At 41.7% G+C, this 18,473-nt stretch overlaps 1 protein-coding gene across 1 annotated transcript in view; it reads left to right on the forward strand.

Moving 5' to 3' along the window:
• The window catches only part of mapkbp1 (mitogen-activated protein kinase binding protein 1), a 57,622-nt gene that overhangs the window by 16,862 nt on the left and 22,287 nt on the right, over positions 1-18,473 (forward strand). The window contains 11 exon segments of the mRNA XM_034207423.1: positions 5,217-5,279; positions 8,118-8,175; positions 8,921-9,091; positions 9,836-10,156; positions 11,112-11,129; positions 12,586-12,746; positions 14,512-14,545; positions 14,547-14,711; positions 15,285-15,431; positions 15,943-16,151; positions 16,383-16,474. Coding sequence (XP_034063314.1) covers positions 5,217-5,279; positions 8,118-8,175; positions 8,921-9,091; positions 9,836-10,156; positions 11,112-11,129; positions 12,586-12,746; positions 14,512-14,545; positions 14,547-14,711; positions 15,285-15,431; positions 15,943-16,151; positions 16,383-16,474 — 1,439 coding nt within the window.

Below are 18,473 nucleotides of genomic sequence, written 5' to 3' on the forward strand. Positions count from 1 at the left end.
AGGCAGGCAGGCAGGCAGGCAGGCAGGCAGGCAGGCAGGCAGGCAGGCAGACAGACAGACAGACAGACAGACGGACGGGTAGGCAGACATACAGACGGACGGACAGACAGACAGACATACGGACGGACAGACAGACAACAGACAGGCAGGCAGACAGACAGACAGAGAGACGGACGGACAGGCAGACAGGCAGACAGACAGACAGACACATAGTCTTCTTCTCTGCAGCTCTCTGTCTTTTTTCATGTTTTTCTTGCTGCATTGCAGATGTGGTTCAGGATGGGTTGGGTCGGTGGTCTCTGGGACAAACTGTACCTGACCACATCATGCTACAATGCTGCAGAGTGTGTGTGTGTGTGTGTGTGTTTACATGTGTGTGGAAGACAAGGGCACCTTCCTCTCTCGTATGAACAAGTCCTTTCAAAGGCCCTTCCCATGTTTTAGCCCATTTACTACAAATGCTGCATTTTTACAAATCCTTCAGCACTCCCTTCCTCATGTACACATTTAAATAATTTAGCATTTTGTCAGTATACAAAGAAAGGAAATACTTTTATTAAAGACGTTTTTTGGGGTTCTCCTTTTTTTTAAAGTGTGTTATATAGGTTTTAGTGCATGTCAATGGTCTGCAAATGATGACATCAATATGTAACACTCGCGCTCCTATTGGCTAGCGCTCCGACACATTGTTCGTGATCATCTCTAAGCGGTTGACCAATCACAACAGAGCCGGCCATTTAACCAATCAGAGCAGACTGGGCTCTGGTTTCTGACAGAGGGTGAAAAGAGGTGCTGCAGCACAGACAGTATGAGAAAAATAAAGAGCTTTTTGAACATTAAAGCATGGAGACATGTAGAGACACTACATACTGATATACACCTGAACATCAGCAGGAGAGGACTCTTTAAAGTAGAGACACTACATACTGATATACACCTGAACATCAGCAGGAGAGGACTCTTTAAAGTAGAGACACTACATACTGATATACACCTGAACATCAGCAGGAGAGGACTCTTTAAAGTAGAGACACTATACTGATATACACCTGAACATCAGCAGGAGAGGACTCTTTAAAGTAGAGACACTACATACTGATATACACCTGAACATCAGCAGGAGAGGACTCTTTAAAGTAGAGACACTATACTGATATACACCTGAACATCAGCAGGAGAGGACTCTTTAAAGTAGAGACACTACATACTGATATACACCTGAACATCAGAAGGAGAGGACTCTTTAAAGTAGAGACACTACATACTGATATACACCTGAACATCAGCAGGAGAGGACTCTTTAAAGTAGAGACACTACATACTGATATACACCTGAACATCAGCAGGAGAGGACTCTTTAAAGTAGAGACACTACATACTGATATACACCTGAACATCAGCAGGAGAGGACTCTTTAAAGTAGAGACACTACATACTGATATACACCTGAACATCAGCAGGAGAGAACTCTTTAAAGTAGAGGCACTACATACTGATATACACCTGAACATCAGCAGGAGAGGACTCTTTAAAGTAGAGACACTACATACTGATATACACCTGAACATCAGCAGGAGAGGACTCTTTAAAGTAGAGACACTATACTGATATACACCTGAACATCAGCAGGAGAGAACTCTTTAAAGTAGAGGCACTACATACTGATATACACCTGAACATCAGCAGGAGAGGACTCTTTAAAGTAGAGACACTACATACTGATATACACCTGAACATCAGCAGGAGAGGACTCTTTAAAGTAGAGACACTATACTGATATACACCTGAACATCAGCAGGAGAGGACTCTTTAAAGTAGAGACACTACATACTGATATACACCTGAACATCAGCAGGAGAGGACTCTTTAAAGTAGAGACACTACATACTGATATACACCTGAACATCAGCAGGAGAGGACTCTTTAAAAGTAGAGACACTACATACTGATATACACCTGAACATCAGCAGGAGAGGACTCTTTAAAGTAGAGACACTACATACTGATATACACCTGAACATCAGCAGGAGAGGACTCTTTAAAGTAGAGACTCTACATACTGATATACACCTGAACATCAGCAGGAGAGGACTCTTTAAAGTAGAGACACTATACTGATATACACCTGAACATCAGCAGGAGAGGACTCTTTAAAGTAGAGACACTACATACTGATATACACCTGAACATCAGCAGGAGAGGACTCTTTAAAGTAGAGACACTACATACTGATATACACCTGAACATCAGCAGGAGAGGACTCTTTCAAGTAGAGACACCACATACTGATATACACCTGAATATCAGCAGGAGAGGACTCTTTAAAGTAGAGACACTACATACTGATATACACCTGAACATCAGCAGGAGAGGACTCTTTAAAGTAGAGACACTACATACTGATATACACCTGAACATCAGCAGGAGAGGACTCTTTAAAGTAGAGAGACTACATACTGATATACACCTGAATATCAGCAGGAGAGGACTCTTTAAAGTAGAGACACTACATACTGATATACACCTGAACATCAGCAGGAGAGGACTCTTTAAAGTAGAGACACTACATACTGATATACACCTGAACATCAGCAGGAGAGGACTCTTTAAAGTAGAGAGACTACATACTGATATACACCTGAACATCAGCAGGAGAGGACTCTTTAAAGTAGAGACACTACATACTGATATACACCTGAACATCAGCAGGAGAGGACTCTTTAAAGTAGAGACACTACATACTGATATACACCTGAACATCAGCAGGAGAGGACTCTTTAAAGTAGAGACACTACATACTGATATACACCTGAACATCAGCAGGAGAGGACTCTTTAAAGTAGAGACACTACATACTGATATACACCTGAACATCAGCAGGAGAGGACTCTTTAAAGTAGAGACACTACATACTGATATACACCTGAACATCAGCAGGAGAGGACTCTTTAAAGTAGAGACACTACATACTGATATACACCTGAACATCAGCAGGAGAGGACTCTTTAAAGTAGAGACACTACATACTGATATACACCTGAACATCAGCAGGAGAGGACTCTTTAAAGTAGAGACACTACATACTGATATACACCTGAACATTAGCAGGAGAGGACTCTTTAAAGTAGAGACACTACATACTGAAAACCTGGAAATTAACATAATAAGGCCCCTTTAACTCTCTGATCATGTGACCGGGTCACTACGGCAGCTGCTGATTGGTCAGCGGTGGTTGCAATGGGGACAGGGGTGTTTCTGTCTGATTTTATCTGAAGGACTGTAAACAACCTCCATCCTTTGAAACACAGACGCAGATACAGTTCTGTACACAGATCTCTATGTATCCTGTGGTTCCCCAGATACATCAGCAGGATTGTGATTATTATTGGAGAGAGAGAAGAAGAGACTCAGCTCTGTAATGAGATAAAAAAAACATGTTAATCAGTGTTTGAACTTTGGACACAACCATGCTATCTGTTTCCACCCGTTTCCAGTGTTTATGCTAAGCTACGCTAACACACAGACAACATTAATATCCTGCTGAACATTTAATAAAGAAGTCAGAGGTTCACGAGGTAATCTCTGACAGATCTGTTTCGACTTGTTAATACAAGTCAGGACACACACACACGTATAATCCCTGTGTTAGTTGGCAGGCTGTGTGTGTTTGGACGTGTGTGTGTGTGTGTGTGTGTGGAGTTGAACAAACACTCAGTGATAAGTGTTTGTGCTGACTCTAAGCAGTTGAGTCAGCAACCAATTATACTCTTCCTCATCAACGCATACACACACACATTGATTGAGCATTAGGTAATGCTGTGTGGTTTGACCTCATATGGAATCCAAAGTGTTTCTTTCTGTTGTGTAAATTAAATCAATATGACACATTGCAACATGATAAACTAACTCATTCCTGCCTTGCTCTATAAGTATTTTATTCACATGGACCTACATTAGGAAAGAGACGTCTGTAAATCAGTGGATAATTAGATTGGAGGTAAATCAATGAACAACAAGTACTGGCATTTAAATAGCCCTTATTTAACTCAAGGGATGCCCCTGAATGCACCGCTCTATATGCGATTGTTGAAAATAAAGTGCTATGCTATCGATGACTTTCTGCTGGAAGGAAATTACTTCCAAAACCCTTGTTTTGGAGCAAAGACACCAATACAACATTTATTCAAATTACAAACTAAAATGTTGCTTTCTATTACTACTCTCCTTCGACTAAATTAAATCGTACCTTAGTGCAATAATGAAGTGTTATGCATATATGCAATATAGAGGTCATGTTGATTTTGCAAATGGGTGGAAATACAAAGAAATTCTGCAGCGATACCAGAAGTTTATTTAAGCTTTATGCACCACTGAAAGCCTGGCCCTGTTCTCTTTATCCATCCATCCACTCTAAAGCTCTTCTCTGATTGGTTCCTACCTGTTCAGAGAGGGTGATGATGTCACAGGTGAGATGAGATCAACACCTGTGAACAAAGAAAACCTGCTTTTCTTCTGCTCAGAGGTCAAAAGTCAGAGAGGGCTTTGATGTCACACCTGCACTATTCCCACTTCAGATGCACAACACACACACACTCACTCACACACACACACACACACACACACACAATAACACTGAATGTGTTCTTTATCATTGTCCACCACTGGTTATAGAGTTCTGTGAATGATGTAGTGATATAATGAAAGAAAGGGACACAAATGAAAATACTAAAGTTATGAACTAAGTGGAGATTATACTACTTGTTTGGTGTGTTTTTAGTCAGTGTGTGTGTGTGTGTGTGTGTGTGTGTGTGTGTGTGTGCGCGTGTGTGCCTTTGCCTTTCAGAGCATGATCTGTTTATGAAGGTACATGTTGGACAGACTGAGTCACCAAACAGAGACTCATTAAACCTGCACACTGTTTATACATCAGAGTGTGTGTGTGTGTGTGTGAGAGACAGAGCATGAATAGTAACTGTTGAACTCTGATAGTTTTGCCTTGTTTTGGAAGTGAAACCTGAACTTTAAGTTGTGTGTGTGTGTGTGTGTGTGTGTGTGTGTGTGTGTGTGCACGCGCACATGTTTTCTATGAAGTGTGTTTGTACATCGGGTGGGGAGCAGGTTTCTTTCTGGTTGTGTTTATATTGGTTCATCGTGTTTTAACATGCTAACTTTCTCTGTGTGTGTGTGTGTGTGTGTGTGTGTGTGTGTGTGTTCAGGTGTGTCGTCGTCCTTTTGAATCCTCGGAAGAACAAACAGCATTACATCTTCAACAGTTCCAGGTAAGACTTCGGCCAATCAGCTCTCACCTCACCTGCATGTGGAAACTGTTTCAGGGTACAATAGGTGCTCAAAACAAGCCTTCTTTCAGGTGCAAAAAGCATTTAACAAAAACTTCATATTTATCATGCTTTTACTAATAAAGATACCTGAGTGTAGTGTGTGGCGTGCAGGTCTAATTCCATTATAATTTACTCGATTTTTAAAGGAATTGTAAATTGTGTTTCTGGCTCAGTTCTGATACTGTGTCTCAATTTAGCTGTACTCACATTTGCTGTTTTGAGTGCATAATTGCTTCCCAAAGTGTGGCAATATGCGCTATAAGTACCCGAAAGGTTTATCCATTACGGTCAAAAGTTGAGCGTCTCACATTTAATGATCGCCATCACCTGGTACTGGGATGTGTTAAAAGCAGAGAACAAATGTCACTGTCTGTGCTGTGTGCTCTGCATGTGTGACCAGAGGGTTTCATCCCTCCAATTCTATTATGAAATAGCACAACCAGCTACTACACAAATAAAACCTATTCCTGAGTTTTTTAAGTATTTAAGACTCGCACCCCTAGACTGGGGTTGATAAGGAACCGTAGTTTATTTAATAGGGGTTAATTAAGCAGTCTATAATGAGTTAAACTGCTATCAGTGCTATGGATAATCAATCAATCAATGTTTATTTATATAGCCCAATATCACAAATGTTACATTTGTCTCAGTGGACTTTACAGTTTGTACAAAATATCAGTATGACAATACGACACCCTCTGTCCTTAGACCCTCACATCGTACAAGGAAAAACTTCCGAAGAAAACCCACAGTTTAAAGGGAAAAATGGGAGAAACCTCAGGGAGAGCAACAGAGGAGGGATCCCTCTCCCAGGACGGACAGACGTGCAATAGATGCCGTGTGTAAATTGAAAAGATAATACATTTGCAACATAGGTAGTCCAAATGTTTGGAAATGCATGTGTGTATAATAGGAAGATGAATCCACGAGGATATCCATCCAGGACCTATGATCCAGGACCACAGCCACGACTCAAGATCCAGGGCTCGCGATGCAGGACAGAGGAGCGCAGGATCATCCATGACTCCAGATCCCGGCGTATATAGACACCAAAAAGAAAGACATTTGGGGAAGCTGGGTTAATCGGAACATGAGAGTACACAGGTATAGACAGAGAGAAGGAAGAAGTAAGATGTCCCCCGACAAACTAAGCCTATATCAGCAAAACTAGGGGCTGAATCTTATCAGCCCTAACTATAAGCTTTATCAAAAAGGAAGGTCTTAAGCGCACTCTTAAAAACGGATAGGGTGTCTGCCGCCCGAACACAAACTGGAAGCTGATTCCACAAATGTGGAGCTTGATAAGAAAAGGCTCTGGCTCCCATTGTACTTTTAGAGACTCTAGGAACAACCAACAACCCTGCATTCTTGGAACGCAATGCCCTAGTAGGACAGTAGGGTATAATGAGTTCTTTAAGGTAAGATGGCGCCTGCCCATTAAGGGCTTTGTAGGCGAGAAGAAGAATTTAAAATTCTATCCTGTGTTCTATAGGGAGCCAGTGTAAGGCAGCCAGAACAGGAGTAATGTGGTCCCTTTTCCTAACTCTGGTTAGTACACGAGCTGCAGCATTTTGAATCAGCTGAAGCGACGATAAGTTGTTAGCTACAACACTACACTACACGGCTGACATTTTGTTTAGTGTGTACCAAGGGAAGTAACTGAATTAAGACACCAATGGCGAGCCGTCAGGGCCCTCTCTAGTTTTACCAAAATAACTTGATTTAATTGTATTTAAAATAACATTTCCAAATAAATAAATCCTTTGAATCTGCCTATTCAGTTTCTGAATGTGAAGGGTTAAATGAAAGAATCTCATCTCTGCGAGGTGAAGACAGGAGCTGATTGGTGGTCCTGCTATGAATTCACAGAGGGCTAGCTATAGTAACTGAATGAGAGAGTAATGTCAAGTGACAGTACAATTGACCAATCATATCTTCCCTCTAAATGGGTGGGTTTTATTATCACGGACTTTATGACACGTTCCGCCCGCTGTGAAGCTTTTCTTGTTTCCATAGCAACAACAACTTCCTGTCAACAGCGTAAACTCGCCTTCAAAATAAAAGCATGCCAAATTACACTTAAGACATACAACTGCAACGAAAGTAACAAACACAATGCAATATCCTTTTCAATGTCAAAGAACACAAATTGGGTTATTTACAGGTGTTGTTTTGTGTGGTAGAGGGTCGCTGTCATTGATGCGTTTTGCACCCCGGGCCGTTGTTTTTCCGCTGAAGTACACGCTGTGACGTAATAACTCTTTTTCTTTTTTTTATTCGAGGGAAGGGGTGGGGGTCAGAGGGCCTAGGTATAAAAATCACGGCTCGCCACTGAAAGACACACCATATAATCAAGGTCCATAAAGGAATAAAGGGTTGACTGTGGCTGTGAGGGAGTGCGGTCGACTTTCAACCAGCAGGTTGTTGGTTCGATCCCAGCCCGTGCAGTCAACATGTCGATGTGTCCTTGTATGAGTGTGTGAGAGTGTGTGTGTGAGTGTTAGCTTCCCTAGCGCAAGTGGTGCTGCTCTGCATGAATGAGGTGTGAATGGGTGAATGACTCGTAGAATGTAAAGCGCTTTGAGGGGTCGAGAAGACCTGATGAAGAGATTTATAAGTACAGTCCATTTAGTGTAATGGGTCTATTTTGTCACAGAATGACTTTCAACTCGTCACTGTTATACAATACAAATACAACCAGGGTTTTCCTTCAGATCTGACCATGTCTGATTACGTGATTTTAAGCATGTGACCCTTTTCTCTCTTCCTGTTCTTCAGGAAGGCGATCACCACGTTAGCGTTTTCTCCAGATGGGAAATATGTCGTCACAGGAGAGGTGAGTCTTTCTGATGATCAGCAGGTCTTCAAGAGCCTAATCCAGGACCAGAGTTTACTCAGTTTAGGGCGGTTAGGGAGGGTCTTTAGTCTGTGTGTTGAAGACCCTGTTAATACTTGTTTTTTAAGATGCATCTTGGCCAATCAGCATAGGAGCAAGCATGTATAGGAAGGATAAATGACTTAATATTAAATAAAATGACTAGATTCAAAACAAAAAAGCCCCAAACCTTGCAGAGAAACAACAGAAACGAGTCCTTGTGCAAACAGAGGAGGTCTGGAGGATTAGGTTTAGAGGAACAGAAGGTCTCTCAGCATGATGAGGAGTCAACCTGCTGTTGTTACTAAATCACTGAATCATTATCCTATTAAACCAACACTGGGTGCTGAAACGTACAAACAAAATACACATAAAAGACTGAAATAATCACAAATCACAAATGAATTAAACTGTAGATCAAACAAATCAATGTAATTTGGAAATGAAAGACCAGAACGTGGTAGTAGTTCAATCAGGACCACGTTAAGTGTTTATAAAACATTTGTATTATTGACTGACTTGTGGCTGTTACTGACTACCAGTGGAATGAGCTGCCTACACATTTAAGATTTTATATTGTATTTTTAAGATGTTATTAAGTATTTTCCAATACAGACTGAACAAGAAGACAGACTGTTACAGTACAAGGACAATGCTCACATATTGTGTATATATTTTTGACCTTCTTCCTCCTCCTCTTCCTCAGAGCGGCCACATGCCGGCGGTCCGAGTCTGGGACGCTTCGGAGCGTCTGCAGGTCGCCGAGCTTCAGGAACACAAATACGGAATCTCCTGCGTCGCGTTTTCTCCAAACGGGAAATACATCGTCAGCGTGGGCTACCAGCACGACATGATGGTCAACGTCTGGAACTGGAAGGTAGACAAGTCACGTTTGAGTGAATAATGCAGGAGGTTTTAATCAGATGAAACTGAAATCCACACAGTACAAATATGCAAAAAAAACATCTTTGAAAAACTCGTTAAAAATGAGGTTAGGTCACGTGGCTGCTGAAGAGCATTCAAACCCAGCAGGATGATGCGTTCATGTACACGCTGTTGTTTTGAGTATTTATCTTGTGAGTAGTATTTAAGTGTATACTTTTTTCAGGTTTAGCCTTAAATAAAATCCCTTAATTAGGTAATTTTCCAATGTGTTATTGTGGTTGTTTGGGGGTATCTGTATACCAACCTCCCCATCCTCATGACTCACACCAAAAAGGAAAACAACAATTATAAAATAAATATAATACAAAATATAAAATAGTCTGAAAAATTATAAATAAACAAAGGGAAAACGCAAACTTATATTCTCAAATGATAAACAAATACACATTTTAAAATGAATTATAAATAACAGCGATCTACAAAGACATGATTATCACATATACAGCCGTTACGTTGTGTTTCTTGTTGTGTAGACTTTGTTTAGTAGTCCAGGTGTTTATTAACGATTATTTCAAGAGCCAGTAAACATACATTTGAGAGGGCCGATAATAGTTAAATTGTAGTCGATTGTATCTTCTTATTTTGCCAAATGTTCTCTGTGAAAGTATATTGTAGTGAAACTGCTTTGTAATCCAGCTGACTGATGTTGTTGTTGTTTTGTGTGTCTGTGTATCAGAAAAACGTCGTTGTTGCAGCCAATAAGGTTTCCAGTAAAGTGACGGCCGTGTCCTTCTCCGACGACAGCTCCTACTTTGTTACCGCCGGTAATCGACACGTGAAGTTCTGGTACCTGGACCACGCTAAGACCTCCAAGGTGAACGCCACCGTGCCTCTGCTGGGGCGTTCAGGGCTGCTGGGAGAACTCAGGAACAACTTCTTCAGCGATGTGGCGTGTGGTCGAGGTAAACAGGCCTCGTCCACTTTCTGCATCACTTCCTCCGGCCTGCTGTGCGAATTCAACGACCGGAGACTCCTCGACAAGTGGGTCGAGCTGAGGGTGAGTCACAGCATTTGGTTAAAAGAGACGTTTCCAACTCTATTTACCGTATGTAGCCCCGCCCCTTTTCCTACTTCCGGTTCAAACTCAGTTAAAATGTGTTAGTTCCTCCAAATTAAATGAACGTATCTGGGTCTATTTAGCTAGCGAACTAAGTTATCTATTTAACAAGCCGGCCAGCAAACATTAGCTTTCTAGTTAATAAACTATAGCTATAGGAAGCTATCTACTTAAAAAGCTATCTAGCTGTCTAGGAAAAGTTGGCTATTTACTCCACATTTTAAGCTAGCTAACGTTTGCTATCGATCAAACTGGCTAGTTAGCTTTCTTTAGCTACCAATCTTACAAACTAGCCAGCAAATGTTAGCTAACTTTTGCCAAATGGTTGCTCTCTGCTGTGTTACTGTTCAACCTGACTAACAATCATAAGAGCAGAAATATAGAAAGATACCTCTGCCAATCAGTACTGATAAAAGTGTCCCAACAAACTGTAGGAGTAATTGTCCCCTCGCTACAGGCGTACCTCAGGGCAATGTGACCTCACTGTGTGTGTGGCTACAGGTGGAAACGTTGCTATTTTTTCTGATGAATATAATATAAGATAGATGTACTTTATTGATCCCAATTTGGAAAATGTTTGTGTTGCAGCAGCATAAAAAGACAAGGCATTGCACATTAGAGAAATTAAAAGAGTAGAAATAGACAAGTCTAAAATGTAAACATCTCAAATAGAATTAAAAAAGTTGAGAATACACATGTTGGAATACAAATCTTCAGTTAACTAAATATAAAGCAGGATATTATATACACTAAGTGTGTAAGAATGTAAAATGTGTGAGTTTCAGTCCAGTTAGAAGTTATAGAAGCTACTGTTAACTTTAAGTACTTAACTGTGTATATCTTGTGAAAAGCTCTAATGTGAAGTTCCTCCTCTTCCCCCTCGCTTCCTGTGCAGAGCGTCGACTCTGCGCCCGTAAGTCTCCATCTCACCGGGACTCAGTCAGTTCAGCCTGTAATTCCTTTACTAACATTAATATATAGAGTATATATATAGTTTAATAATAGGCTGATCCTGTGATTACGGCTGTATTTCAACCTGAAAAGCCACTGTTTTGCTGGCTCAGAAAACACATTAAAATTTGAATAATTCAATAAGCTGATAATCAGTAAATCATTAGCTGAACTGACTGACTCGGACCCGCCCACTTTCTTTCCTTCTCTCACCCCATTGGTCGGGTTCAAAGCACGCCGCTGTCATTCATACCCACACTCCACCTCCACGCTCAGATTCACAGTGGTCCCTGAACGCAGCATCCACCGCCTCCTCCACCAACATCCAGCATCCACTCACTGCAGCAGTACTCACACTGTGCTCCTGATACTTCAAAGTACTGAAGATGCATTTAAACGTGATCTTCTAGTCTACTAATTTCTTTACAACACATGGCCTCATTCATGCTTTCACACACACATTCACACACTGCTGTCATAGATTGCTTTGCATCTGCAGAGCGGTTAATACACACTGTCTCTCTCTTTCTGGAGGAGCTCAGTAACACAGCCGCCTTTGTCTGGATCTTCTCCCACTCACATTCTCTCATTTACATTTTCAGTCTTTTTAAATCAGAGAAACACAAAGAACAAGTTCCTGCTGAGGGCACTGAGTCTGCAGAGGTGTCTTCATGATGACTGAAATCATTTCCATACCGTTAGTGAAGACCCACCATTTAAAAAAAGCTGCAAACGTCCAGTATCTGACGGGCATAACGTACTCCACCTTAGCATAGTCCAATAATTCAACATTACAAAAAGGTGGTGTTAATTATATTTAAAGAATATGTAACCCTAACCTGTCCTAAACATTTAATTAAATTGTCTCGTACAGATCCTAATTTTTATATATTTTGAAATGACAATTTGAATAATGTTCCAAAAGGGATGATTTCCTCTTTTGTCGAAAACATATCCCAATTGCAATTCCAGTGAAAAAAATGGCAAATTAGTTGTTTTTTCCCCAAATGGTGCAGCTCTATTTAGCAGACACTTTGCCTCATAAGGATTATTTTCCTCACTGTTCACTCTATCACGTGCACACACCTGGGTTTTATCTGCACAGATCTGTAGACTAGATAAAGGCCATCATTTTTTTTACTGAAGACGACTCCAGGTGGACTTCACGTCATCGCAGGGTCAAAAATCATCTTCATGGTGTCGTCATAACTCAGCAAGAAGAAGTGACGTTTCTGAAATTTGATTCTGACTCACGTGTGTGTGTGTCCATGTGTGTGTGTGTGTCCATGTGTGTGTGTGTGTGTGTCTGTCTTTTCTTTCTGTCCTTTTTTCTTCTATCTGTCTTTCTGCCTATCTTTCTGTGTGTGTCTCTCTCGCTGTGTGTGTGTATGTGTGTGTGTGTGTCCATCCATCCCCAGGCGTCTCAGGCCACCTCCCTCTCGGTCACAGACGAGCTGATCTTCTGTGGTTGTTCTGACGGGACGGTGCGAGCGTTCAGTCCCGTTAGTCTTCACTTCCTGTGCACGCTGCCCCGCCCCCATTGCCTCGGGGCCGACATCGCCAGCATGACGGATGCTAGGTAACACACACACACACACACACACACACACACACACACACACACACACCAACCACACACACACACACACACACCACACACACACACACACACACACACACACACACACACACACACACACACACACACACACACACACACCTGACAGTTATTTAGTTAAGGAATCATTTCCGTCATAATCCTTGTCAATAAAACGTATTCACGGGAGATTCCTAAATAGAAAAACTACATTTTATTGTCTTGCCTTAACGAATAATACCAGATAACTTGTTTAGAGAAGGAACATTTGGAAAGAGATCCAATGAAAAGACACAACTCTTTCCTAAGATCCAACTTCCTTTTTTGGCTGAAAAAAAACAGGCATTATTCTTGTTTTATTTATGAGACTTAGTTAAATAAGTATGTCATTTTAAGATGAAAAAAAAGACAAATTGCCCCCATAGGAATGTCTACGGTGATGAAGTGAATGTATGTCGCTTTTGGATTAGTGACTCAACGAAAATTGGACATTTAAACTGGAAATTAGACCGGTTTTCATGAAGGCAAGGCAAGTTTATTTATATAGCACTTTTCAACACAAGGCAATTCAAAGTGCTTTACAAAAATGAAAGACATTAAGAGCATAAAACACATTATAAACATTAAAAAGTAAAGATAATAAAACATGAATAACACAGGTACATGAATACAAGTTACAGTAAGATGTGAATAGTTCAATTAAAACACATGACCAAATATGTATATATGTTCATTTGAATTCATTCAAGAAGCTAGGAAACAACATTGTGTCTTTTCCTTGGATCTCTTCCCAAAACTGTTAAACTACTGAAGGTCTCATGTCATGGCCGTTTCTACTGATCATAATTCTATTATTGAGGTCTACTAGAATAGATTTACATTGTTCAATGTTCCAAACTCACATTGGTTTCTCACAGCATCTCTGTATAGTCTGTGTATTCACTCTCTGTCCTAAACGGCTTGTTGGAGCTCCTGCCCCCCCCCATGAGCCCACTGTGCTCTGATTGGTCAGCTCGCCCACTCTGTTCTGATGAGTCCACCACCGTTACAGCGGAACATCAGATTATGTGTTACTATGGCGTTTGTTAGCAACCAGAAAATGACACCAGTAAGGACAAACAGATGGGAATGCTGCGTGGGGTCTGGGTGCCGTGTTGGCGGGACGTTGCGGGGCTCGCAGTGTGAGCTGGCTTACTGGTGCGGTTTCCTGGCTGCTGCGTGGGGTCTGCGAGACATCGCAAAACTCAGCCTGAGCACCATGGACGCGGGAAGGGGGGGGTGCTGAGGGGGCTGCAGCACCCCGATCTGCGAGGCTCCACTAGCACCTGCACCCCCCCCCCGCACCCCCAAACGTGGCGCACCTACAGTGTAAGCGTGCCATAGTTTTGCCGCTGCAAGGCTCCACTAGCACCCCCCACCCCAGCACGTTTCGCCGCTGAGAGAGTGTGTGTGTGAGGAGCTCCACGGACCAATGGGTCCATTTGGGTATGGTCACGTCACTCTACCCAGAAAGAAAACGAGAAATCCCCAACGAGGCGTTCTGGGGCAGCACAGACAGGTCTTCTCTGTGTTAGAGTTTTACTCGCTACAGGGTGTACTTTGAGGGTTTGTGACTCTGCAGAAAAACCTTCATAACACACAAGGGGACGGGTAATAAACAGAAAAGCATGACATGGGACCTTTATAATCAGCTGCAATGAAAATATTTATTATTTGTGAGCCCTCTCTCTCTTTATCTCCTCCTCAGTCAGCTGTTCACCTCCCGTCCAGAGGCTCGGTACCCCTGACACGGTAGCCGTGACCTACGACCCTACGAGCCGCTGGCTGTCGTGCGTCTACAACGACCACAGCGTTTACGTTTGGGACGTCCGAGACCTGAAGGACCCTCGCAGGGCGGGGAAACTCTACTCCGCCCTATACCACTCCTCCTGTGTGTGGAGCTTGGAGGTCAGCGTTATTTAAGTTATTTTATTTAAATACAAAGAAGGCACACATTCCTCAGAGGTCAAAGGTCACTGAGCTGAAGTGGTCAAAAAACGGAATTTTCATTTCATTTCAAACCTTTATTTATACAGATAAATCCCATTGAGATCATTGATCTCTTTTTCAAGGGAGACCTGCTCAATGTGGAATGTGTGTAACCGTGTAAAGACACCTGTTTGCTAGGTTTGATAAACGGCCGGTTCTTTATTTAGAACAGTTGAGGACATTTCAACAGATACAGGGAGTAGTAGACATTTGCAATAAGGGAACAGTAAACATTGAAACCCTCCCCAGGAATTACTTCATAATACTCTAGAATTCCACATTATAATAACTATTACATTACATTACATTACATTACAGGTCACTTGTTAGACGCTTTTATCCAAAGAGACTTCAATACTGTATTGACGACATGCTGACCTATCTGGACCTAAGACATTGCTATATAATGGACCTAATCAAAAGATAACAACATATTGATCTGTCGTCTTGAAGCACTTCAGTTGAGACAGCCTCTCTGTGTTCCTCCTGCAGGTGTACCCAGATGGAGTAGGAAAGGGAGGAGATGGAGGGGAGGTGCGTCTCCCCCCCGGGTCGTTCCTCTCCTGCTCCTCAGACAACACCATCCGACTCTGGAACACCGACGGACACAAACTGCTCACCAGGAACATCCTGAGCCACGTAGGAGAACACATCTGTGCTTTCATCTGTCTGTAGAAATGTTAGTGTGATGTTGAATTAGCTGATAGCAGAATCGTCTCTTCTCTTTTTGAGATTTTTCTATTTTTATGCATCATTCTTGTTTTTTTATACTTATTCTGTATTAGTTATTTTCTCACATTCCCCTTTACATCCAGTAGTACTCCAATTTAGATGAACGGTTTCTTTAACAAGGGGTCACAACATGTTTAAGGTCTCAAATCCTACAAATTCAACATGAGAATATGAAAAACTAAAGGTATAGAAATAAAATCAATAATAACACTAAGAACGTAAATAAGGTCTAACAAAGATACAGTAAAAGATGGGTTATATATAAGCTCATATTACAATAATACAGTCCAATATCTTATTGTAATCGTTTTCTTTTCCATAAGTAATATTTGTAAGAGGTACATCTATCATCCTCGTTTTAATAAAGACAAACTGTAAATGAATGCTACCTGACACTCTTTGACCTTTGACCCCTCAGGACCTGCAGAAGGTCATCTACGTGGACGATAACGTCTCCGGCCTTTTGGACCCGGAGAGCGACACGGTGACCGGGAGCAGCTCAGAGAAGACGGGGTCCTCGAGCTCCGAGGGGCCGCAGGCCGACCAGAGCAGGGCGGGCATTAGGACCCTGAGGGTCAGTCCTGACGGGCAGCACCTGGCCTCCGGAGACCGCATGGGGGTCCTCAGGTGAGGGGGGGAGACAGGTGGAGATGTTGAACAAGTTTGAAGCAGCGACTCCCGCTCCTTCAAGGATGATTATCAAAATTAAAATGACAAAAGATAACCCCCAAAACCAGCTCAGTGATCAGCTTCTGTCAATCACCTGAGTAATGGATAAGTAAACTCAGCAGGTTCTGATTATCTGTGTTTTTTATGTGCAAAAGGTCATATTTATTGTTTATTGTATATTTGTTGTAGGATCCATGATCTGGACGGGATGGAGGAGATTTTGAACGTTCAGGCTCACGACTCAGAGATTCTCTGCCTCGAGTTCTCCAAACCAGACACTGGTGAGAGACTACTTTCTACTCTCTGTGTGAATATAAACGCAACACAATACAACATATAGAAACACAGTAAACATCTGGTTTCCTCGTCTTCAAGTCAATGGATTTTGAACATGTTTTTGGTTGTTATCCTGAAATATGGTCTGTGGTTAACACAAGCTGAGGAGATTTTAACGTTGTGTTCTACCACATGAAATATGTCAGTAGCACTGGTGAATTTAAAAACGTTGGTTGCTATCAAGTGTCTAAATGACACGACTAAACGTCATCAGGCCCAACATTAGCCTCCTTTAGCTTAGCGGTGGTGACGTGAAGTCATGTGACCGTGCTGTAGTTCCTTTATAGCCCAACATTAGCCTCCTTTAGCTTAGCGGTGGTGACGTGAAGTCATGTGACCGTGCTGTAGTTCCTTTATAGCCCAACATTAGCCTCCTTTAGCTTAGCAGTGGTGACGTGAAGTCATGTGACCGAGCTGTAGTTCCTTTATAGCCCAACATTAGCCTCCTTTAGCTTAGCGGTGGTGACGTGAAGTCATGTGACCGTGCTGTAGTTCCTTTATAGCCCAACATTAGCCTCCTTTAGCTTAGCAGTGGTGGCTTGAAGTCATGTGACCGTGCTGTAGTTCCTTTATAGCCCAACATTAGCAACCTTTAGCTTAGCGGTGGTGACGTGAAGTCATGTGACCGTGCTGTAGTTCCTTTATAGCCCAACATTAGCCTCCTTTAGCTTAGCGGTGGTGACGTGAAGTCATGTGACCGAGCTGTAGTTCCTTTATAGCCCAACATTAGCCTCCTTTAGCTTAGCGGTGGTGACGTGAAGTCATGTGACCGTGCTGTAGTTCATTTATAGCCCAACATTAGCCTCCTTTAGCTTAGCGGTGGTGACGTGAAGTCATGTGATCGTGCTGTTGTTCCTTTATAGCCCAACATTAACTTCCATGTTTGCGTAAAACAATTCGTCATCACTCTCTAACAGATAAAGGCTGTGCAATAATAGACAGAATAGAAATAGAAAAAAAACACAATCTTGCATTTTATTCATCAGGTTCCCAGGCAAGTAAATAATCAGGAAGGATCTAAAAAGCAATTTATGCCTGCAAGTCAAAATAGTGGGAATATCAGCCTTTCCCATGACCTGCGCCGGCGTGTCCTCTGCCCCTGAGCAAGGCAGTGATCCTGCAGGGAGGATGCACTGAGACTGACCTCCACCTCGCTCTGATGGAGCTTCTGTTGTGGTCTTTGTGTCCATTTGATTCATCCAATCAGAGATAAGACTGCATCATGTGTCACTTTGATCTAAAAAGACCTGTTGTGATCAGAGGATTCACTCATGACGGTGAAGTAAATTGAGGTTGTTTTTTAGTACGTGTGAGAAATTTTAAAGTTAGTACTGACAACAGGAGGAGATTAAACCCTAGTGTTACACATTTATTGCACATTTTGTTGTTTTTTAGGGCTGAATCTGGTTGTTATTTGGATTTAATGATGAGATGTTGTGGAGCAAATAAAACATAAAATCCATTAAATTCATAAAAAGTAACACTAGCATAAAATAAATGGCTTCACATCTCCACCTGAATAACACAACTTGGTGCCAGACCATGAGAGGGAGATAAGATATTATTAAACTATAACTGATCATTTAAATAAGTAAATAAAATGAGCATTTTAGTTTGATAATTGGTTGTCCAAAAACTCTTAATAAGAGTAATGAGGGCTATTTGGTGGGAACTGGCCCTTGTGAAGGTTATAACTATAATGTGAGGGGTAAAATGTTTGTTATAAAGAAATAAAACATGGTATTCTACGTTTCTTTTCCATATAAATTACAATTTATTCATATACATAATTTCAAAAAACATAGGCAGAACACATTAAATGAAATATGGATAAATAAAGGGGGAAAAAGCGTTGAAGATTTTGTTCAAAGTTCAAACTAATTCTCCATACTAGTGGGACTGAAACTTATTTTGGCTGCTTCTGAAACCTTTTATACACACACA

This window comes from Gymnodraco acuticeps, unplaced genomic scaffold, assembly GCF_902827175.1.
Source record: "Gymnodraco acuticeps unplaced genomic scaffold, fGymAcu1.1, whole genome shotgun sequence".
In the NCBI taxonomy this organism is placed as follows: Eukaryota; Metazoa; Chordata; class Actinopteri; order Perciformes; family Bathydraconidae; genus Gymnodraco; species Gymnodraco acuticeps.